This window comes from Moschus berezovskii, chromosome 10, assembly GCF_049115385.1.
Source record: "Moschus berezovskii isolate FMDL1 chromosome 10, NW_MosBer_1.0, whole genome shotgun sequence".
Taxonomy (NCBI): Eukaryota; Metazoa; Chordata; class Mammalia; order Artiodactyla; family Moschidae; genus Moschus; species Moschus berezovskii.
The window spans coordinates 79,315,302-79,340,697 of NC_142469.1; the positions used below are offsets into that span (position 1 = coordinate 79,315,302).

A 25,396-nucleotide genomic window follows, 5' to 3' on the forward strand; every position below is an offset into this window, starting at 1 on the left:
AAGGAGAGAGGAGGGTGAGGAATCATAATTAGAGCCTTTTCAACAAACGTCCAGCCCTGAAGTCAGTCCGCACTTTCAGTTCATGGTGAAGTTTAGCATTCCTGGCCATTCTGCCCATTGTTTTGCTTCATGAGAGCCCTTCTCTACATCCCTGTGTCCCCCGAAAGGTGCCATAGGGGATTCTCAGCCTTTTGTGGACATCACAGAAGCAGAAACTATCTAGAAACTTCTAACTGGTACCCACAGGCTGCTGGGTCATGTCTACCCTCTGAGTCTGGCTGCTTTGTTACTGATAGACTGGTCGTGTTCCTTTGGAGCAAGGATAATTCCTTAATAAGATAATAAAGTAAAACTGTTCCTATTGAAGATGTGATCACAACCCAGAGGCCTTATGCAAATGAGCACTGAAACCCTCATCCCTGGCACAAAGGACGGCCAACTCCCACAGGCTAGGCGGCTGCAGCCACTTCCACAACAATAGCCGCATTGTCTGCCGCTCACCGTGACAGACGAAACCACAACTTTAACTGGCTTGCACCCGAAACACCCCATCTTTCACAATATTTGACTTTGTGCCCACTTTCTTCTTTCCTTTTCTTCTCCATATGTCCATTATATCATAAGTACATAATGGAACACACATCAGACACTTGCCGGAAGACTGACTTCTACAACTAACTGGAAAGCGTGCACACACAGGTTCTTTTTTTTTGGCAGGCAGCCAGCTTGACCAACTGTGAAGGCTTCACACATTGAAAAGACCTCCTACTTCATGATTTGCTTGAGAAAAACTTGCAATGGCCCCCAAACGGCCTCGCATCTGTGTTCTCCCTGCTCTCAGCTCCTCCTTCCCGAACACCTGTAATCCCAACCCATCACTCAAGAGTCATTTCAAGTGCCACCACCCCCAGGGTGACTGGCCTGTTCTGTCACCTTCTGCTACCCCACCCTCGAGCCCTATGGGATCCCACTGCGCACAGAATATGGCGTTCCAGACATATGAAGGCATATTAGTAAGTCACTTGTTTATTGACCTGTTTGTCTTCCCCTCTCACACAGGAAAACTCTGAGGCAAGAACTCTCCTTTCCTTAACATCTGTATTCTCACCTCTGGTCTTTGGCACAGGAGCAGTCTTCAGTAAATATCTGTTGAGTGAATAAATAAATTCACACTGGACCTCTTTCCTCCAAAAGTCGTACTGCAACTGGTGTGGGCAGAAAGCCTCACAGCCATTCCTTTACAGGGCCTCTCACTTGCAAATGTGAGCAGCGGTTGATTTCGCGTGTCCTTTTAGTTATATCTAAGTGTCCCACCCTCTGCGGGGGAGAGACCTGAGCTCCCTCAGGCAATACTCCAGTTAGGAGGCCCTGAGCAGTTTCTTATCTTGACTGTAACACAGACCAGCCTGAGGAGCAAGGTCTTCATCCCAGTCATATTCTACAAGCAGTGGCTCCTTCAATATGGGACAGAGGACACCCTGGAAGCTCCATAAACACTCAATCTGTCAGAATTAGTCTTGGACCAGAAGCTGCCTATTCTAACAAGAGACAATAGTTCATAAAGTTGGAAGTGAAGAAGGGTTTACAACCCCTCATGGATAAAGTCTTAAGATATCTTTCTGCCCTGACAGTTTCCATGCAGTACTCCTATTCTGCCCGTTGTTAAGCCAAATGGGAAATATATGATGGTATAAGACCTTAGAGCAGTAAATGTATCACCACTGTGTAATGGTCCCTATACATCCTTTCATGGCCAATCCTTATAACATATTAGCCCAGATCTCTGAGGATGCTAAATGGTTTAACTGTGCTGGATGTCTTCCTTTTTTGCATCCCAGTTCATCCATCATCATAATATCTGTTTCCCTTTGAGTGAACTAACCTCGACTGAGGCCAAAGGCAACAATATACCTGGACAATATTGCCTCAAGGGTTTCAGGACAGCAAAGGTCCATCTAGTCAAAGCTATGGTTTTCCCAGTAGTCATGTATGGATGTGAGAGTTGGACTATGAAGAAAGCTGAGCACCAAAGAATTGATGCTTTTGAACTGTGGTGTTGGAAAAGACTCTTGAGAGTCCCTTGGACTGCAAGGAGATCCAACTAGTCCATCCTAAAGGAGATCAGTCCTGAGTGTTCATTGGAAGAACTGATGCTGAAGCTGAAACTCCAATACTTTGGCCACCTGATGTGAAGAGCTGACTCATTTTGAAAAGCCCCTGATGCTGGGAAAGATTGAGGGCAGGAGGAGAAGGGGACAACAGAGGATGAGATGGCTGAATGGTATCACCGACTCAATGGACGTGAGTTTGGGTAAACTCCAGGAGTTGGTGATGGACAGGAAGCCTGGCATGCTGCAGTCCATGGGGTCACAAAGAGGTGGACACAACTGAGCAACTGAACTGAACTAAACTGAACACTTGTTTGCCCAGACCCTTGGAAAGGAAATAAGGGAAATACACCTAAAAGAGGGTGCTACACTATAGTACATGGATGACCTATTAGTATGAAGTCCCTCCATGGAGGCTCAATCAAAGTATCACTGAAGTCCTTCATTTCCTTGGGATCCAGAGTTACAGAGTCTCTCAGACAAAGGCATCAATCTCCAAACAACAAGTTAACTATCTGGGATATATTATAAACCTTGGAAGTAGACAGTTATCTCCAGATAGAAAACAAGCTATATTAGGCCTAAGTGTTCCAAAGACAAAGGAACATCTCTATCTTTGGGGGCATGGTAGGATTTTGTAGAATTTGGATTCCAGGATTCAGGCTTATGGCTAAGACCCTGTATAAAGCCATTTAAGGACCAGATACAGAACTGTTACTTTGGAACAGGGAACAAGAAAAGACTTTTAATGATATCAAGTAGGGCCTCACCAGAGGCCCTGCTCTCAGTCTTCCCAATTTGAAGAAGCCATTCATCTTCTATGTGCCTGAAAAGCAGGAGATAGCTCTGGGGGTCCTTATACAGAAGCTAGGGGAAGTTCTTCAGCCTATAGGAGATTTTTCCAAACAACTAGACTCCGTAGTTGAGGCTGGCCTGGGGGACTCTGGGCAGTAGCTGCCACAACTTTTTTAGTGGAAGAAGTTAACAAGCTTACCTTTGGACAGCAACGGAAGTCCAGACCCCTCATCAAGTGCAAGAGATCCTAGAGGTAAAAGACCACTATTGGCTAACTGAAGGCTGCGTTACTAAGTATCAGGTTTTGCTCTTTGACTTTGCAGAGCTAACCTTCAAAACTTGCCATCCTCTTAACCTCGCTCCTTAATGCTTGCCGAAAGCTCAGAGCTAACACATTCTTGTCTCAAAACCCTTGACCGAATCTATGCCTGCAGGTCTGACCTAGCAGATGAAGCTGTGGAAAAAAAAGGAAGAGTGGTTTACTGATGGCAGCAGTTTCATTACAGATGGAGTCAAGAGGGAAGGGTATGCCATCGTGAGCACCAACAGCGTCATAGAAGCAAAACACTGACAGCTGTAACCTGAGCCTTAACCCTAGGGGAAGGAAAGATTGTAAATCTATATACAGACTCAAAATATGCCCTCCTTGTTTTACATGCCCATACAGCTACCTGGAAAGAGAGAAGACTTCTAAATGCAAGAAATTCCCCTGTAAAATATGGGGCTAAGATTTTACATCTCATAGAGATGGTTCAAAAACCAAAACAGGCAGCAGTCATCCTCAGCTGTAGGAATCCAAAGGGAACTTCTCAAATTTGCCAAGGAAATGATGGGGCAGCCCAGATACCAATAACCAAAAAGGCATTAATCCCATCCCTTACCCCTTTTAATGTTATACCCAGGCACTGGACTTTAGGTGAGATCTGGGCACGAGACAGAGGGGGGACCTAAGGGAACAGATGGCTGGTGGCATATAGGTCAGAAGTTGCTCATATATTTCTCTGACCAATGAAAAAATTATTAAAGGGTTACATGATTCTCTCCATCTGGGGAGAGATGCAATGTCTATGATTGTTTTCTGACTTTTCTTTTTTTTTTACAGGGAAAAGGCTCCCAGAGATGATTAAAAGAGTTACCTGAGCCTGTGCCCTCACCCATAATCCAGGAGATAACCTCAAGCCTCCCGCTCTTAAGCCCAGTCCAGTGTGGTGGGACTTACCCAGGAGATAGGACTAGCTAAGTTAATAGATTTCACTCAGATGCCCTCTTTCCAGGACTTCAAATACTCATTAGTCTTTATAGATACTTTTACTGGATGGACAGAGGCTTTCTCCTACTAGAACAGAGAAGGCAACTGAAGTGGCTAAGGCTCTCCTAGAGGAAATTATTCCTAGATTTGGATTGCCCCATCACCTCCAGAGTGACAATAGGCCTTCAGTTGCAAAGGTCACTTAACAGCTTTCACAGGCTTTAGGAAATAAATACCACCTCCATTCATCCTGGAGACCTCAGTCCTCAGGAGAAGTGGAACAGGCTAAAGAAAATCTCGAGCAAACTCCATCAGGAAATGTCAGAGTCATGGCTTCACCTGCGGCCAATAGCTCTCTTAAGGGTCAGGGCAGCTCCTAAAGCAACCACAAAGTTAAGGCATTTTGAAACTATATTTGGAAGGCCATTCCTTACTCTGGACACGTTAACTGACCCAGAAACCCAGGCTCAACTTAAATACATTATAAACCTAGGCCAGGTCCAGAAGGCAATACAAGAATACAGCGACATGGTGCAGCCCGCTCCAGATGACAGTCCCAGGCACCCTGTTGTAAACCCTGAAAGACCTCGAAAAATGAATCCCCGGCGACCAGCTTCTCTCAGAATGGAAGGGTTCTTACCAGTCTTTCTGAGCACCCCTACAGCAGTTAAACTCCAGGATGTCATCAGCTGGGTTCATCTGTCTAGGATTAAACCTGTCTCCACTGATATGTTACAGGAACCTGAAGACCCACATTCCAGCCAGCCCTGTGAATCCACCCCTTTCTCCAAATCTCCACAGGATCAGGGGGACCCAGAACAGCCTGAAAATTCCAGGTAGATGAGTGAGCCACTCCAAGACTTGAAGCTCTTACTCAGAAGGGACAGAAAGACTTCTTAGCCTCTGGCTAAGTGTCTGTAGCCACTATCTTCTGTTCGCTTCTGGTACGCCAGTCTACTTACAGATTAATTGAGATGCTCTGGTGGATTTAGATAACTGTTGTCTTCTTTGCTCTCACCTTCACTCTTGAAATTTATTAAACGTCTCTGCCCATGCCGGATGATTTAATTATGATCCTGACTGGTGCAACTTGTTGTTTAGTCTCTAAGTCGTGCAACTATGAAGGTACTAATTGCCTTAGCTTTTCTACAACTAAGTTGCCTCTGCAACTAAGACCTTTTTAGTCCAGGAAGGACTTCAGCCACTGACAGGAAGAACCGACTCATTGGAAAAGAGCCTGATGCTTGGAAAGATTGAGAGCAGAAGGAGACAGGGGCGACAGAGGATGAGGTGGTTAGATTACATCACCGACTCAACAGACATGAGTTTGAGCAAACTCTGGGAGATAGTGAAGGACATGGAAGCCTGCTGTGCTGCAGTCCACGGGATCACAAAGAGTTGGACATGACTTAGTGATTGAACAGTCCAAGGAGGCCTGGGACCAACAGGTTCAGTCCTTCCATTTTAGATATAGAGAAATACGTGGTCTCTTATTTCTTATCTGGACAGGGCCCAAGTTCCTCTCTCAGTTGTCCTCCTATTGATATTTTGGAATTTGTGTCCACAAGGACCCAACTCGAATTGCTCACCGCAGGTGGGGGTAGGGCGGATCTATCTCTCTTACTTCATATTCTTTTCTCTTTCATCTCTATCTTCTCATCCTATTTTGTAATGTGCATTCTTAGTAGCTTCTTTTATTTATCCTCCACATCACAGATTTCAGATGATAATTCTGCTTTTGCAGTTTTAGACTCTGACACTTCACACATTTCATATTAGGTCTACCTGCATCTCTGATCTCAACTAGCTCCATCTTCACCTCAACTTACTCTTATCACCAGCTGTTGTCCTGTGTCTCATTTTTTTCCCCCACAGAGTCCATTTTTTTTTAATATTATAGACAACAGAAATCAGATACCATCCAAAATATATGCGTTTCCTGTAAAGAGAAATCTTAGAATGCATGTTTTGCCTTTGCATTTAAAATGTACTTGACAGTAATCGGCTTGCCACATTCTCTTTACCCAGCCCCCAAATCAGTTATGATATTTTTGACTGTAGGAAACCAAAAACCTGAAAAACAAGGGCATTTATTGTTTAGTTTATGAGAAGACCAAGTTGAATTTGATGTCTCCAAGGATTCACACTCTACCATCCATCTGTTCCTGCCTGCACAGAGGGCTGGCTTTTGTCCCCAATCTGTCACCATATGTGCAAGGTGGCTGTCACAGCTCCAGGCGTGAGATGCTCTCACAACCAGATTCACAATGGAGAAGGCTTAGGGCAAGGGGTTATCCCCATGTGCCTCTTTCCTTTTATCATGGAGGGAACTTTCCAGAAGAACCTTGAAAGATAATGGCATTCACAACATGCTAACCCAAAATACAACACCGTGGCATGTTGAATATTTCATGTGAGAGGTACTTTCTGTTACACCCAGAGGAAAAGAACATCCTTATCTCAGAAAGCAAAGGGGCACCAAGAAGAATTTGAATGAATAGACTTGCTAAGCTTCCCCTGGTTTACTACACTTATCTCATACTCCTATCATATTTTCATGACAAATCAAGCATAAAAATACTCAGGCTTAACCATTTCTTTGAGCTTTTATTTCCTTATGAAGGTTTCCACATCACATAAAACTTACATTAATTAAATATGGATGCTTTTGTGTTAATCTGTCTTTGTTGGTTTAATTTTTGGACTCAGTCACAGGCCCTAAAAAGGCTGAGGATCACTTTTTACCACCCCACAAAGACTTATCCTCATGTCTCATTGACCAGAACCAGTGGGTTCCATAGTCAAACTTGGCTGCAAGAGAGAATAAGTATCTGATTCTTCTAGTTCCCGAGGTGGAAAAGACAAAGAAATAAAAAGGAAGTTGGGATAGCAATTAAGTTTTCGGTGTCTGACACACCTTACTATAACCGCCTAGTTGCAGTTGGAAACGTTCTTAGTTAGCCTTGAAGGAGCAGTAATGTGAACAGACGCTAGCCACATTTCTGATATCTGTAAGTTATTTTTCTGGTGTGACCCCACTGAATTGAGAAAGGAATTTTTTTGCTTCTACTTTTCAGTCCCCTGACTGTGAATGGAGGATAACATCTCTGCATTGTATAAAGCAAACTTTCTTTTTTTTGCTTGTCAAAAACAGTACATGCAAAACTACAACTTCGAGAATGTACCACTCCAGTGGCTCATCTGAGCTTTGTCTCTTCTTAACACTGATTTTCACATTCTAGAATAATCTGTCCTTCATTTGTTTAGCCAGAGTTGCTGAAATCTTGGAAATTGTAGCCCCTAAGAGATATAGAATGGGAAGTGATGGTGATAGGATAGGGCGGGAAGAACTATACTATGGAGCAAAACCTTCTGACCCCCTCAGAAAAGCAGCTCCAAAAGGCCTGTGGCGATGTCATCCTTTGATCGATGAAAATTCTCTCAGTAGGGATGCTCAAGTGACAGTTTGTGGAAAGCTAAAATATTACTCCCTGCTTTATACACTGGGCTTCTCCAGGGGCTCAGGAGTAAAGAATTTGCCTGCAATGCAGGAGCCACAGCAGATGTGGGTTCAATCCCGGGGTGAGGAAGACCCGCTGGAGGAAGGCAAGGAAACCCACTCCAGTATCCTTGCCTGGAAAATCCCATGGACAGACAAGGCTGGCGGGCTACAGTCCATGGGGTGGCAAAGAGTCAGACGCAACTGAGCAACTAAGCACAGCACAAGTTCTAACCCACTGATAAGTATATCTGGCTTTAATGTTATTGCAATTTTGCATCTCTTCCCATCTTTTCCAGAGGATTTTCAATAGACAGTTAAGAGGGGGTGAATCTGGAGAACAAACTAGCAGCCATTCACCCAGAGACCTCTGACATCTCCAGGAAGGAGATTCTCGATCTGTGTGAACTGTGGTGAGTGAGGGACATTTGAAAACTGATAAAGTCATCCCATCAATGCTTACTAAACATTAGGAAAAATAGTAACATACACATTTGTCCTTCAAGATTCCATATATACGTATAGATGCGATGAAATAAAAGGTTTTAATTCAAAATGTGAGTGAATGCAGAGTAGCTGCCTGCCATTCTATATTTCCTAATCATTAAATGTAAAACTGTTAAAACTATTATGTGAGAATTTGAAATTGTTTTTCTATTTAAAAAGGAGTCCAGGGACTCAAAAATGGTTGAAAGTCATCCTCAGTGCTTTAAAAATTATTTAATTAAGGAGATGAATGGGGAGAAAATAATATTGTAAAGCTTGCGGTTGTAAAGTTCTTAGGAAGAGCACTTTATTCACTAAAAATGAATGCCTGGATGGCCATCTCAGGGTTAAGGGAAAAGGCCATGGGTTATGTTGATAACACAGAGGTGAGCCATGGGAGGGAGAGGGAGAGAGGGAGAAAATGCTAAGAAGCATGAATTTGTGTGTGTGTGAGAGAGAGAGAGACAGAGACACACACACACACAGAGAACTCAAGAAAGAAAGGCCAACAGAACCCAGAAATAAGACAAATGAAAAAAAAGGTCAGGAGAATTTGTCAGCTTGTGGAGGATGGAAAATGATGAGGAGTGAAGATAAGAGAAAAATAGTACAAGAGGATTTTAGCTTCTAGCGAAAATTGGTTGACAAGAAAGACCCTAAGGTGGGTTTGACAGAATTATATGAATGGGTCCACCTAATATTTAATTGCACTATAGCCCTCTTCAGATTGTCAGTAAGAATCTACCAAGAACTTGAGCAAATGGGATTTGAGTATATGAAGGAAAGGATTGTAATCCATTCATGGACTAGAAGAGGGATAAGAGAAAAGACCAGCTTTGGGAAGCAAAGTGCAGAAACCAGGGTAAATAGGAAGTTGATGCAAAAAGTGATCAGAAACCACTTTCTGATCCTAAGACTCCTAAGGTACACCAGTATACTGTGTGTGTTTGAGATGGGCAGAGAGCTGGGGAACAAAGAGGCATGTGACTTTAACTTTATGGGAGACAGGAGCTATTTTTGTTTAACTGTTAAAACAATAATGGGACTTTCCTGGTGGTCTAGTGGTTAGGACTATTTATTTTCACTGCCAATGGCCCCATGTTCAATCCTGTATGCACCACAAACTGAGGTGCAACCAAAAAAAAAAGAAAGAAATAAAAGTGGTAAGGGTTTAGAGGCAGGCAGGAAGAGTTTTCCAAGACCCCCTAATTCTGTCACCACGATCATCACTTTCAGAAACTTTTCTTGATTTCTGTAAACCAATAAGATCTTTCCCCAATAATTCTTTCTGTCATGTTACTTATCACACAAAGGTTTCATGACATGTCCCTACTTAACATCTTCAGATTCATTCATAACTTTCTTTCTCCTTCTTTGAACTCTGTGCTTTCATCAGACAAAAATATCTGTAGTTCCCTGAATGTGCCATTCTTTCTTCTCCAAACTCATATACAAGCTATTTTCTCTGCTTAGAATGTTCTCTGTAATCTCATTGGCCTCAGTGATACTTTCTTGACTCAGCTTAGCCATACTGTCTTCTAGGATCCCCTGTGCACTTCCAAGGCATGTGTGTCTGGTCACCTCCTCCTGTCCACGTTTCTTGATCTTTTCTCTCTCATCACCCCTTGGTAATATGCATCTGCATTGCACAGATGTCTCTGGTTTACCATTGGACTCAGGTTCTAGTGTCATGTCTGATTCTAGGAGATGCTCGATATTTGCTGAATGATTGTCATTATTTAGATTCTTATCTGTCTGATGAGTTGGTAAAACTTATGGACCCAGACAATATTTTAGATATTTTTATTTTTTACACTGAAGTATCTTGCACTGTACCTCTTACACAGTAGGTAGTCAATAACTATTGCAGAATTAGAATGGGCTTTAGTTCAGCTCAACAAACACTTCACTCATTCACTGATTTAACAATTAAGCATGTACTCCGTGGCAATACCATCTTGGACACAGAGGGCACACAGGTTCATCTGGGTGGACAGTGTAGTCAGCAAGGTGGGCGTATCGAGCACCGTGTTGACACATTTCCCAGGCTACAAGATAGCGGTACTGGTGCCATGTACACACGATGCCTGATGGCAATACGGAGGAAAAGGCACAGTTCCTACCTCATATGAGCTACACAGTACTTTCTAAACAGCTAGCTCAGAGATCTGATAGGTTCAAGAATATATATTTTAATCCAGAAATTTATCTTTTTAGAAAAAGACATGTCATAAGGAAAAATTAGGGACCTAGTTAAAATGAAATGCAGTGAAGTTCAGAAACAAGTGTAATGGGTACCCAAATTCACAGATCAGAACACGGAACAGGGCAGAAAGTAGAGACATCAGTGTTGGATGGTATTGTTGTTCAAGTACAAAACCCTGGTGTGGATTTAGAATGTGAAAAGTGAAAGTGTTAGTTGCTCAGCCGTGTCTGACTCTACGCGACCCCATGGACTGTAGCCCGCCAGGTTCCTCTGTCCGTGGAATTCTCCAGGCAAGAATACTGGAGTGGGTAGCCCTCCCCTTCTCCAAGGATCTTTCTGACCCAAGGATGAAACTCAGGTCTCCTGCATTGCAGACTGATTCTTTACCATCTGAGCCACCAGAGATTTATAACACGGAGGTTTAGATCTCTAGGCTATTATCCATGCTACATGGAGCAATCACTTTGCCTTTCTCCCAGAGGTACCTCGGCTTAACACTGAAGGTACAGTTTGGAATCAGAGTACCTGGTTAGTTAGCAGCTAGACTCTGACATGTCTAGTTTAATCTTTCTGTTCCTCTGTGTCCTAAAGTAGAGATAATAATACCACATACCTCATAAAGTTATGAGAATAAATGAAATAGAAAAGTAGCTGGTGCACACTAGTAAGTGCTTGGTAACTGTTAGCTTTTGATCTCTTAGCTTCAGTTTCCTTATCTGTCAACTGGGGGTAATGTTACCTCATTGAATTACCCACAATAATCATTCAATAAAGATTTGTTTAGTCTGAATCTATGGGGTGAAATCTCTCTAACAAGTAAGTAGAACTCTGAAACAGTCTCTTACTGATAGCAAAGGAAGTAAAATGATACCTTGTTTCCAGCATAACAATTCTGCCTTTTTCTACATTCCTGAGTTCCTTTAATTTGGGCAATACCTACACAATGGGACTTAAATCATGAAAAATTCTTCCTGTGATTTTGCCTTGAGTTTTCCACAATTTTGTTTCCCAATAGAAATGAAACATTCATTAGCTAAGGATGTTCTTTCACAATACTAACTGATTAAAATTACAACTTTCCCCCTATTCTTTCTTTATCTCTATTTTAATTCATTGGCCATGCCACAGGGCATGTGAGATCTTTAGTTCCCCAACCAGAGACTGAACCTGTGGCCCCCCGCAGTGGAAGGGCAGTGTCTTAATCACTGGACCACCAGGAAAGTCCCTCTCTTCTTCTTAAAAAGCCTTGCACTTCTGAGGCTGAGATGCCATATATAAATTAGCATTGCACATGGCTCATAACTTGCACAAAGTGTGTGGAAACAAGTGCATACGGGGCAACACATTATAAAATAACAATAATATAAATAAAATAATATGGATGCAGCTAATAGCCACAGAGCCTAATAATGGCAGGCAGACCTTCATCATGATTGTTTTTGAGAAACAATTACTTCCAGTTCAGTTCGGTTCAGTTGCTCAGCCATGTCTGGTTCTTTGCAACCCCATGGACTGCAGCATGCCAGGACTCCCGGTCCATCGCCAGTTCCTGGAGTTGACTCAAACTCATGTCCATTGAGTCAGTGATGCCATCCAACCATCTCATCCTCTGTCATCCCCTTCTCCTCCCGCCTTCAATCTTTCCCAGCATCAGGGTCTTTTCCAATGAGTCAGTTCTTCGCATCAGGTGGCCAAAGTATTGGAGCTTCAGCTTCAGCATCAGTCCTTCCAATGAATATTCAGGGCTGATTTCCTTTAGGATGGACTGATTGGAAATTACTTTCAAGGGATGCACAATTCTACAATTTAAATAATACTTGATTTTCTTAAGGGGAAAGAAAATATTCCTATAAGTCAAAAGATTGCATTTATCTCCCTGATACTTCAGCACAACAGTGTAAAGTGAGTCACAGTCAAAAAGAATGAAAGTTCCTAAAGTGAGAATAATGTGATAAATTATTTTAGTCTCATCACTTCCACCTAAATTGTATAGAAAAACTACTATATCACTGAAGCATAACCATTTAGCAAATGCATAAATGAGCATGCTGTGATAGAGGAAGAACAGCTTTACCAAGGAGCCAAGACAGAAAAAAAAAACTCATATGACTTTACGTTTACTATAAAGGTAGTATATTTGGCTCAGCATTTCAGCTGGGAAATACTTGGAGGGAGTTCAGGTTCTGTGTCTTTTTGTTTTTTGCCATACTGTTTGTGGGGTCCTATTTCCCTGACTGGTGATTGAACTCAGGCCCTCAGCAGTGAAAGCACAGACCCCTAAGCACTGGACTGCTCTGGAATTTTCAAAGGTTGGGTACTTTCTGAGGGAAGACAGGATAGGGAATTATTTTCATTTGGTATTTGGTCAACTAGCCACTTGGAAAGCAGCCCGTTTCAACTTTCTCTTTTCTCACACCATGACTTGGTGTACTTCTAGGTGGCTTTCTTTCATTGCCTTATTTTATTCGCTAACTCATCCACTAGAGGAACGCTGTTCGTGAGAAACAGCTGAATTTGGCAGCCCCAATTCCATTCAATTTAAATGACTGTGCTCCGCAAGAAGAGGAGCCACCACAGTGAGAAGCTGGAGTACCACATGGCAGAGTAGCCCCAACTTAACACAACTAGAGAAAGCCTGCACACAGCAATAAAGACCCAGCACAGCCAAAAACTAATCAATTTTTAAAAAAGAACTATTCTTCAATGACAAAATATCACCCCACACATCTATAGCAATTGCATTTTAAGAGTGGCTGATTCACCTTTAATATATACATGTAAATTATTTTCCATAGTCGCCTCCAGAGCAGACTCACTGTATTTTGAGCTCTGTTTTTGCAGCTACTACAGGGTCTAGTATTTATTTTGGGGGCTCCAAAATCACTGCGGATGGTGATTGCAGCCATGAAATTAAAAGATGCTTACTCCTGGGAAGGAAAGTTATGACCAACCTAGATAGCATATTGAAAAGCAGAGACATTACTTTGCCAACTAAGGTCCGTCTAGTCAAGGCTATGGTTTTTCCAGTGGTCATGTATGGATGTGAGAGTTGGACTGTGAAGAAAGCTGAGCGCTGAAGAATTGATGCTTTTGAACTGTGGTGCTGGAGAAGACTCTTGAGAGTCCCTTGGACTGCAAGGAGATCCAACCAGTCCATCCTAAAGGAGACCAGTCCTGCGTGTTCATTGGAAGGACTGATGCTAACACTGAAATTCCAATACTTTGGCCACCTGATGCAAAGAGTTGACTCACTGGAAAAGACTCTGATGCTGGGAGGTACTGGGGGTAGGAGGAGAAGGGGATGACAGAGGATGAGATGGCTGAATGGCATCACCAACTCGATGCACATGAGTTTGGGTGAACTCTGGGAGTTGGTGATGGACAGGGAGGCCTGGCGTGCTGTGATTCATGGGGTCGCAAAGAGTCAGACACGACTGAGCGACTGAACTGAACTGAACAAGGTCTAGACCACTAAAAAGTACTCCCTCAGTTCAGTTCAGTCGCTCAGTCGTGTCCAACTCTTTGCAACCCCATGAATCACAGCACACCAGGCCTCCCTGTCCATCACCAACTCCCGGAGTTCACTCAAACTCATGTGCATCGAGTTGGTGATGCCATTCAGCCATCTCATCCTCTGTCATCCCCTTCTCCTCCTGCCCCCAGTACCTCCTAGCATCAGAGAGAATACATAAAGAATATACCTGAGGGCTCCCAGTAGGGTCCTTCCAGCTATTCACCAGGTTTGTTCCTAAGAACTCAGTCACTCAGGTCCTGTCAGCAATCTCACTAGACAGAAGGGTGATGTTGAAAATATCTAACAACTGCATCAAGGTACTGTCCTATCAAAATAGACATTGGCTTTAAACCTGCTCGTGCACGCTGGTATCCACAGGCTAACTTCAGGCCCTCCAGGTCAGGGGCACTGGTGGTGGCTCCTTGGACTGGCCTTGTCTGCCAAGCTCTACCACCACAGGCTCTCATTAATGAATGTCTGTTGTGGTGGTGGCAACCTAGAGGTGGTTTGTGACAAGTGGCAATCTTCCCTGACCTCTTGGGGTGACATAATATTAACGGGGAAAAGATCCCTGTTTGTTAGTCAAACAGCACCCACCCAGCATTGACAGTGGAACAGCTTCCGCCATATTTGTTTAGAGGTTTCTCCCTTACCTGGGAAATCCTATGGACAGAAGAGATACATACAGTCCATGGGGTCACAAAAAGTCAGACATGACTTAAACCACCACCACCACAGGTCCCAGAGAAGCCATTTACCCAGGTCTCACCGTCACAAAACCCCTCAAATTTAGATTTTTGATATGATTTCCAAGTGAGGTGAAATGTACAGACCCAGAGATAAGCTGAGTGAAGAGAAAGAGGAGATGGTTACTTTAAATTTGGTCTTATTTTCAGACAAAAACATCCATAGTCCCTCATAAATTCAAATGTCTATAAATTCTGCCATTTCTTTGGGAATATCAAGCCATACACAACTTTTTGTTTTTGCTGTTGTAACTGCCATTTATTTGTTAGATATACATGCTTTTAAAAGCACAAGTTTTGTCACAGGTTTTGTCACTTTTTATTTTGATACATATATACTGTATATGGTTTATTTTTAAAATTTCCCTGCTTTTTTAAAGGTATAGTTGATTTATAATATTATATTAGTTTCAGATGTCACTTTTTAATACGTGGAAAGCCTGGGAAAATGGGAATGGTCAAGGTCTGGGTCTTTGCAAAGTAACTTCCCAAAGTTGGTCTCACAGTCAAAGCTCTGTTTTCAGGTCAAGGTGGTCAGTCTGACCTTCTCTTCTCTGATAACAAGTCTGTTCCCCAAAGTCTTCTCAGTCTATCTTACAAGTAAACTTCCCCTTGGGTTGTCTGGGGAAGCCTGAGAAGGCCAAGCCTGACTCAATTCAAAAGGGACCGGTTTAGGCTAATTCTGAGAGCCCAAGGCTCACAGCAGGAGCACAGTAAATATGCCCCAACCTCAGAAACATGACCTGCATAACCAGAGCAGTGACGGACCTGAGGTTTGCTAATGTGATCTGACCCAGGAGCTGGCTCAGGGCCACAAGGGATGCGAGGGGAGCAGAGAAGCAGCCAGGCCACAGGTCTTTCTTTCTATACTTCCCCCTTTCCACTAAAGAAGTGCCATGCTTCCCTGTCTCACATACGAACCACCTACTCAGACTCCGTTTGCAGAAAGGAGTTCACAGCTTTCAACATGTTTGAGGACAACTGCTGCAGTGCAGTTACCTCATTAGCAGAGGTGTGCATTTCTTAAATCTCAGACCGTGGCAGCTCAGGTTTAGCAGGGCCTGGGAGGGGATGAAGTGCAGGCAGTGTCGCTGATTCAGTGAGCCTAGTTCCAGCGATCTGGGCTCCAGTACATCGGGCAGCTGGATCTGCGGTGTGGAAAACACACACTCACACAACAAGTATTGTTCTGTTTCTGACCTTTTGGGCAGATCTGAGAGGGAAAAGCAGAGCGAGTGGGGTCATGGAGGACTTAAGGAAACCCTCTTCCTAACCAGTTGTTGAATCATGAATTAGAGGAGCCTGGGAGACCCAGCTTCTGAGATGAAGGAGCAGGCCCTGCTGGGCCACAGGCTGCCAGGGTGCGCTTTGATCAGCCACCCCCTGAGCTTGGGCCAACCACACATCTTTTGGACTCCTGTTCTCCTTGTGTGAGGTGTTCTCGCCATCCACGTTTCCCACCTCATCTATATCTGCTGCTGGCTTTGCGTACCAAGGTTTCAAATTGAGCTCAACCTTGCCCTACAAGGTCAATTATAACATATCTATGAAAGCTGAAATGTTTACTACAAATGTACCCACTGAAGCCATAGCTTCTTGAAAATGAATTTAAATTCATTAGCTTCTAGCCACTGGAACAAAGCATTCCTTCCAGTTTAGAGGGTCTGGCCAAGGAAAACCTGCCAACCCTTTTCACTATGCACAATAGCATTAAGGGGTGCAATCACAGGGTTTTTGTTTTGTTTCATTTTTCAGTATCTCAATGCTTCAATTACCTTATCCTGGGTTTATAACTCATTCCTCTTTGCACACTGTTTTTCATCTAGGAATATAGAACAACTTGCTACCTTCAAATGCAGGAAAAGAAGGATAATTATTAAACATATTTTAAACACTTGAAGTTTCCTGCATGAAGTTATGGAAATTTAAAATATAAAGAAGTTGAAAGAAGTTTTTGTCAAATATTTCATCTGACATCTTTGTAAATCAGACAAAAATACAACCCCGATAGAAGAGGCGAACCAACTTGTCAAAACAGCTGAGCAAGTCCGTACTATGTGGTCATTATATACACAGATCTGTATAATTGCTTTTGGGTACCAAGAATGCCTAAGACAACTTAGGAAAATTTATGAATTAATAATAAGGTTTGTATTTGTCTAAATACAAGCTACATATAGCACCCATCAAAGATGTATGCATTAGAGTTAAGAAAAGCATTTAGGTTTCTTATTCTACATGATAAAGATTCATTTAAAGTTAAACGTAAAAGACAACTGATGGTGTTTATCCATTTAGTGTTTCTTTTCAACAGTGTAAAGTTGTACTTTAAACTGAAAGTTGTGTGTGTTCAATCTTTAGATGCACACACACTTGCTTTCCATTGTGAATTTGGACAATCTGACTTATTAAAAGGACACTATGCTTTCAAAGACATATCAAAACTAAATAGTCCATTTTTGACTATTTGCTGGCCCCTCCAGCATAAAGTTTGTTTTCAACTTCTTTGCGACATTTATCACTGACTCTATATAGTTAATGCTTTCGTCGCTATTACCACCTCAACTCACCCTCCAGCTCAGTCTTGTGAGAATTCAGAGAGAACTTTGCCACTCTTTCTCTACTCCCCAGTGCAAGTTTCTTTTGTTTGTTCTTGGACTTAGATCACACTGAGAGAAAGTGGCAGCTCTGCTGAAGAGAGGACTGGGCTGTAGCGTAAGGGACCCCAGATATTAATTCTTGACTAGAAAGAGAGGAGCTAGAGAGGGCTGAGCTGGAAGAGGGCAGGGGAGAAGGAAAGCTTCTCCATTTATGGGGAGGGGTCGCTTGGTGCCTCAGTTCCAATGTAGATTCAATTCCAAAATCAGACAATCCCACCATGCAAACCTAAGCATATAGGGGACCTCCCCTGGTGGTCCAGTGGTTAAGACTCCTCCAGGGAATTGGGGAACTAATACTCTGCATGCAATAAATAAATCAAATGAAAACAAAATTCTTTTAAAAGAACAATTGTTAGACAAAATAACTAAGTATATAGATCCATCCCAAGGTGAAAGATAAATGCTTTTTGTATTTATTTGGTGGTTTGGATTATTCATGTAATTCTAATATATGGCCTGGGAATGTATTATATGATTAGAGGGAGCAGAGCTGAGAGAAGCAGGGGAAGGGAGTATTATTTGTGTTTGATTTCATTTTGTATTACAATGAGTTCCTATTCCTTTGAAGACTAACTGATCAGGAGAGGCAACTACATGTGGGCAGTGTGTTTGTGAAAATTGTAACTATGGAAGTAAAGAAAGGCATTTGGTTTAGCAAAGTTAACTGAAATGAATGAAAACTTTTCCAAATCTCACCTCCACAAGGAGAAGTATTAAACAAACCTCAGTCTTAAATGCCAGTTTTAAAGAAAGCAGGAGCAAGTAAGCAGAGGTTTTAGACTGCAAACAATCTTCAAATACATTACAAAAAGACACTGGGCACTTAAAAAGAAAGTTGAATGTATTGATTATGTAACTAATAATTTTAGGAAGCCTCCTTAAAATGCTGTTTTAAAATGGTGGTTAGAATGTCCAATTGTTACAGATTCTCCATGTGTGACAAGAAATGAAAAAAAAAAAAAGTGTGTATGTGGGGGTGGGGGTGGGTGTCTTCATTGGCGCTATTAACTTGCCAGTCAGTTTTTCCAAATGAAAGAGATTTATCCCTGATACAGCCCACACAGAGGAGGGGACCCGGCTTAGGAATAGTGAGACTTCAGTCTTCACATTAGAGCTCCTTGTCGCTTCCCCCTTGTTTCCAGGCACCTTGCACGCTCACGTGGACACACACAAGCACACGCACACACCCGAGTGAGACACGCGTCCAGCGCGCTCCTCTCGCGGTCCCCCAGCCGGGCTGCCTCGCTTTACCTCGCGCCCAGGGAGGATGCGGGCCGCCGCTGGCTCTGTCGCTGCCATCAGTCTCCGCCGCTCGCCCCTTCGGTTTCAGCAGACTGGGGCCCTCTGCGTTTTCAACAGGTACCATGGTCACGTAGAAGTTACAGCCGTTTCCTGGGCACCAAACCACCCCGACTTCCCCAACTGACACGAGCGGTCACTTTCCCCATAGTTGCATGCTAAAGAAAGGTGGGGAAGAAAAAAAAAAAAACTTCGAGCAAAGCCAATGTGATTTGTGACCAACTTTGTTTCTATTTCCGAAAGCTTTGCCCTTTTCGGTGACACAGGCTGTTGCTATTCCAAGCAGCCTATCACAGGCAGTGGGAGGGCCGAACCTCCCGAGGATTGTTTTTGCCTGCAGATGCAGAGTTGGAAGCAAAGGATTTCAAGGCTTGGGAACCTGAGCTCTGACAGTGTTTGGCCCTTAGGTGGTGGGGAGCTCTCCTCTTGCACCTTTGAAAAGAGGCAGAGAAAAGAAACAGGCAGATCCAAGCGCAAGCTGAGGGAGGGCCTGGAATACTCACAGATGGTATTAGTTAATCCTGCGGAGGGAGGAACAATTTATGCAGAGACACACCAGAAAGGAAAGTGTGTCAATTTTTCTGCAAGACTGTTATTCCAAGAGTCATGACACTTAGCCAAGTCAACAAAGCATGAAGCATAGTCATTGTTTCAACCTGATGTTACCCTAGGTAAACACCATACATACTCACTCTCTCCAAGGCTTGTCAGACAAATAGAGGCCTGAGACCAAGCATAGGCAAAGTCAGAATGCACAGATTCTTTGGACTTTTTGCACCCTGGGATTACAGCAAGATAATCCAGTTCATTTATGCATAGCTGTCTAAGAGAGGAACCGACCCTAAATTTCTTGTTGCGTTGCCTGATATCCTGATGGCAGAAGGAGGGGCATTTCCAATTCTGAGAGGCTAGACTTTATGGTCCATGGTGTGGCTGTGGTATCATCCAATCTGGAGCAAAATCAGGGCCTGAGAAGGACTTTTTTCCCCCTAATTTGTGACTATATTTCTATAAAAGGCCTTATAGAGTCATGACATTTTACCTTCAGTTATATACTTAGCAAACCATATTTCTTGAAAAAGCTTAGAGAAGAAATTGGGACCATTTTTGAAAATCATTAAGAGTAAAAACTAAAATTTATGGAGCACTAATGTGCCAGAAATAATGCTGAGGGCATTAACTCAAATGATTATTTTCTGGGGAGGGGAGAAATAGTGAGGCAGGTACCCATACTACAGAGCAGAAAATGGAGGCAAAGTGACTTACCTCAAAAATAGCAGCTAGCGTGTGGTGTAGTTGAGACCAGGAAGCCAGGTGATCTAATGCCGTAACTCTTATAGCCTAACTTTCAAGCCTTGTGCTTCTCTGATTTTCTTGGTTTCTGTCACTTTCAGCGCTTCTTAACCTGAAGAAGATGAGCTGCAGCTTTTGGTCCTCGTCATTCCTGTGGACAGAGAAACAAGTTCGTGCTTGCAGAGGCAGAAGCTGAACTGTGCAAAACTCACTTGCATCATTTTGGCTGGATCCTAACACACCTCTAAATTAACTTATGATTTATACATTTCCTTTGCTCATCATTAGATGTTTCCATGTATTTCTTTTCCCTCAGAGAATCAGGCAGCAAATGGAAACAAACCTGTGTTGATTCAACTAGTGTTTATCATGCACCTGTTATATGTCAGCTGCTAGTGCTGGAAAATGACAGTTACTTGAGTGTAGCCCAGCCCCCTTCCGATTCAGAGGTGAGTGGATCAGACTCTAGCAGATCAGCCTGTCCCTACTACAGAATGTGTGGTACGGTGATGCTGTGGCTTGTATTTGTTCCCAGGATGTGTTATCATTGTAGGAGCAACAGTTTTGTGTTTTTTTTTTTTTTATCTTCAAGACACATGTATTCTAATCAGCTCTTGGTATTCTCTTGTCTTCTGTCTTCTCTCTGCTGGGAATCAATGACCTCGGCTGGGGACATGTTCTTGCGATGGATCAGCTGTATAATTGCTTTTGTTTAATGATCTCAGGCCCCGTGTCTCCAGCAGCTTCCTGGCACCATGGATGTGTTGGGGTGTTTTCTGTAGTCTTTGACCAAGTAGAAAATAAGCCTAATTCCAGAATCCCTTACTATGGTGAAGAGCAATTCAGCAGTTTTCAATTTGCTTTCTGTAGCCGAACCGCATTGGATCTCCTAAGGCAGAAACCAAGGAGACATGCAAAGGAATAGCACACAATGTGACTGACCACACTGCTCCTGGTACCTCTAATTCTGTTCTTTATTTCATTGTTGACCCAGTGGGGGCCACTGGTTCTCCCCAGCTCTGTTCTGTGCTCACTTCTCTCTTTTAAACAGAGTAAAGTTTAAGAGAAAAAGTCTTTTCTCCCAGATTAGTGGGAAATGTTCTTCTGACGAAATTTCCTGAAGAACACTGTACTTCTCCTTCATAGTATTTTGTACACTTACCATGTTACGGTTTCGTTATACTTACATACAGCAGTTTGATTCAACCTTCCTTTTTTCTGCTAGATCACGGGCTCTGTGACAGTGGACTGTGTCTGTTTGGTTCATTATGGATATTCCAAGTTCCTGGCACAGAGTGAATACTCAGTAAATATTTGCTGGGTGACAGACTGATTCCTGTAAATCCAACTAACTTTAGCATGACTAGAATATAAGCTCCATGAGGGCAGGCCCCTATGTCTACCCTGAGCATTCGTTCATCTCTGTGTCCCTAGCTCTAAGCATAGTGCCAGACATGCAGCAAACCCTCAATAAATACATGTTAAATAAGTGACTGCTCACATATGGGCTCTTAGTGACCTGATTGACTATGTAGTTTTTAAAAACCCCTTTGACTACTTTCTGAAACACTTTGTCCTTTTTTACTTTTTTGGTACTCTCTTTAAAGCAAGTATCGCCACAGGCTGTCCCTCTTTAATGGAATTTGAGCCACTATTATCATTAAAAACTGTTCCTCCACTTAAGGAAGATATAATCAACAGATGGACAGTTCATCTCCCATAATTTCAATAATTTTGCTACATAATATTTCAGACTGGGCTTCCCTGATGACTCAGTGGTAAAAAATTCACCTGTCAATGCAGGAGATGGGGGTTTTGTCCCTGGGTTGGGAAGATGCCCTGGAGAAGGACGTGGCACGCTACTCCAATATTCTTGCTAGGAAATCCCGTGGACAAAGGAGTCTGGTAGGCTATAGTCCATTGGGTTGCAAAAGAGTCAGACATGACTTAGTGATTAAACAACAGCAACCAGCATTTCAGACCACCTGCTCATAGTTAATGCTACCAAATCCCAAACTATACATTACGGCTTATAAACTGACAAGGCAAATAAGAGGAGATGAAGAAGAAGGTAAGCAGCATCACCTCTGCTGTGTATCCTCCAGGTCTATTTTTATGATGATTTTTCTTAAACCTTGCAAAAACTTTGTGAAGTAAAGACTACTGCCTTCATTTGGCAGAAATCGAAACTGAGAGGTTTATGAAACATGTCACAGATCAAAACCAAAACCAAAACCACTTTCCAATATTTCATCCTGAAAATTTTCAATCTAGGAAAACCTAGATTCTATAATCAACATTTTACTATGCTTGCTTTTTCACCTGTGTATCTAGATTTTAATCCCTCTATCCATCCATTGATTCATTTTAGATTTTATGCATTTCAAAGTAGGTTGAAATGCTTTGGTGTGTATGTCATTAACTAGAGTCCAATAATTGTTTAGGTTCTGTTTTTTTTCTTTGAGACATTTTACAATATGCACAACAATATGCACAAATCCCATGTGTAACATTATATAAATTCAGAGACGCACATACATATGTCCACTCCAAACCTCTACTAAGTTACACAACATTCAGTTCAGTTCAGTTCAGTTCAGTTGCTCAGTCGTGTCCGACTCTCCACGACCCCATGAATCACAGCACGCCAGGCCTCCCTGTCCATCACCAACTCCTGGAGTTCACTCAAACTCATGTCCACAGAGTCTGTGATACCATCCAGCCATCTCATTCTCTCTCGTCCCCTTCTCCTCCCGCCCCCAACCTTTCCCAGCGTCAGAGTCTTTTCCAGTGAGTCAACTCATCGCATCAGGTGGCCAAAGTATTGCAGTTTCAGCTTTAGCATCAGTCCTTCCAATGAACACCCAGGACTGAGCTCCTTTAGAATGGACTGGTTGGATCTCCTTGCAGTCCAAGGGACTCTCAAGAGTCTTCTCGAACACCACAGTTCAAAAGCATCAATTCTTCGGTGATCAGCTTTCTTCGCAGTCCAACTCTCACATCCATACATGACCATGGGAAAAACCATAGCCATGACTAGATGGACCTTTGTTGGCAAAGTAATGTCTCTGCTTTTTAATATACTATCAACGTTGGTCATAACTTTCCTTCCAAGGAGTAAGCATCTTTTAATTTCATGGCTGCAATCAGCATCTGCAGTGATTTTGGAGCCCCCCAAAATAAAGTCTGACACTGTTTCCACTGTTTTTCCATCTATTTCCCATGACGTGATGGGACCAGATGCCATGATCTTTGTTTTCTGAATGTTGAGCTTCAAGCCAACCTTTTCACTCTCCTCTTTCACTTTCATCAAGAGGCTTTTTAGTTCCTCTTCACTTTCTGCCATAAGGGTAGTGTACAGAACATTAGTATCATCCAATAAGTCCCTTTATGTCTTTTCTGAGTAACTTCCCATCAAAACCCCTAAAAGCAACCAATGTTCTGATTTTCTCCACATGGGTTACCGTTCCCTGTTCTAGCTCCTCATAGAATGAAATCAAAGAGTATATACTCCTGTGTAAGACTTCTTTCACTGACCATAATTTCAACATTCATCCATATGTTTGTGTGTATTAGTAGATTATTCTGCTTATTGCTGACAACTATTCCATGGGTAAATATATCACAGTTTTTTTTATCCATTTTCTTACTGATGGGCACCTGGGCTGTTTTGTTTGGGCTATTATAAATAAAGCTGTTATGAGCATTCTGCAAGTCTTTTTGCAGAACATACCATTTCAAAGCACAGCAGTCCAAATCCATTTGATTCCAAAACTCACATGCTTTCCACTAGACCCTGTTGCTTCTCTGTGGTGCATCCCATTGCCCTATGTTTTTGTGAAATGTACCTCCTGAGTTTTTATCCTAAAATAGTTCATTACAGTGTAAACACAAATGGAAAATATGATCTCTGGACAAAAAATATCCAGACACCAATGCAGGTCTTTTAGCCATACTCCAATAAAATATTCATCTTGGTAGGAGTTTTTTGGACGAATATTTATTATTTTACATGTTCATACTATCCAAATAACTTTTTCTAAGGGTATTCAATATTTTTTAATGAGTAGAATATTAATAGTTATAACATATTGATTAAATTTCCTCAGATTACAAAAGAAGTCTGATTAAATTCATTCTATGTCCATTTGATATAAAATTATAAAATGAATTGTTAAAAGAAGGATAATATAGCAATATAATAAAATATTATTTCTATTATTTCAAATGAAAATATTAGAGTAGAAAATTGCATGCTGATTACCACCATAATAATTTTTTTAAAAAAGTATGCATATTGGCAGAGACTAGAAGGGAATTTGGAAAAATTGAAAATAACAAATACATTGACAGAGTAATCTTAGGTCACGTAGGAATTTAGAGTAGTCCTGCTGCTGCTGCTGCTGCTGCTAAGTCACTTCAGTCGTGTCCGACTCTGTGTGACCCCATAGACAGAAGCCCACCAGGCTCCCCCGTCCCTGGGATTCTCCAGGCAAGAACACTGGAGTGGGTTGCCATTTCCTTCTCCAATGTGTGAAAGTGAAAAGTGAAAGTAAAGTCCGTAAATCATGTGTAAAAAGTATTTTCTGAAAAAATATTTTCTTAATGTTTTTATAATACTGTCTATCTAATAAGTATAAATCTGAAGAAAAGTGCTTCAAATTAGGGTTGCCATATACTGTTGTGCAATACGTACATCACACAGTTATAGGTGGTCATTCCCATTCCCTTAGACAAAAATTTGTTTATTTATAAAACAGATTTTTCCAGAAAATTGAAGTTAAAATGTAATTTGCACAAAGATCCATTTGGGCAATTAATGGGGCTCTTCAAATTATAATCTTCTTCTGCTTTGCAATATCTTATGTGTTTGACCTGTATCTGCTTTAGTATTGCTTAGCTCTATGAGTACCCTTCTCCATTCTATTACCTATTTTTCCAATTAAATTATTCTTAATTTTTAAATTTTCCTCGGTACTATTACCTTACTCTTTGGATGGCGGCATCCACAAAGAGTTATTCAATCACCAAGGCTTTCCTTTAGGTTATCTTTCTTTTTATGCCATAATGGCAGAAAAAAAAAATTACTCTTTATTCCCCATACTTGATAAATATTTGGTTTGAGTGTCTTGTGCATGTTTGCTAAGTCACTTCAGTTGTGTCCAACTCTTTGCAACCAGAGAGACTCTAACCCACCAGGCTCCTCTGTCCATGGAATTCTCCAGGCGAGAATAGTGGGATGGGTCGCCATTTCCTCCTCCAGGGGATCTTTCCAATCCAAGGATCGAACCTGGGTCTCCTGCATTGCAGACAGATCCTTTACCATCTGCGCCACCAGGGAACCCACCCCCTATCTTTACTGTCACTCTCTAAATCCAGACCACTTTGCACCTCCCATGTAGACAGCTGTAGTGACTTCCAACTGGTCTACCTGACTGTATTCTTTGATCCCCAAAGCCCATTTTTCATGCTTCAGCCAAGACTTTTGTCTAAAATCTAGACCATTAAATGGTTCCAGTTGTTTTAAACTTTCACCAACTG

General features: G+C 42.1%; 1 protein-coding gene across 2 annotated transcripts in view; it reads right to left on the reverse strand.

The window, feature by feature from the left end:
* SLC2A12 (solute carrier family 2 member 12) overlaps positions 1-20,082 on the reverse strand; it is a 76,524-nt gene extending 56,442 nt beyond the window's left edge. Inside the window, exons 1-2 of one of the 2 annotated variants that reach the window (XM_055432887.2) lie at positions 19,829-20,082; positions 18,515-18,720 (exon numbers count right to left, since the gene is read on the reverse strand). In XM_055432887.2, the coding sequence (XP_055288862.1) occupies positions 18,515-18,629 (115 nt within the window). In that variant the 5' untranslated portion in view covers positions 18,630-18,720; positions 19,829-20,082. Of the gene's footprint in view, positions 1-18,514; positions 18,814-19,828 lie in introns of those variants that run through there. The other variant, XM_055432889.2, reaches the window with a different exon arrangement.
* Positions 20,083-25,396: the final 5,314 nt, after the last annotated feature.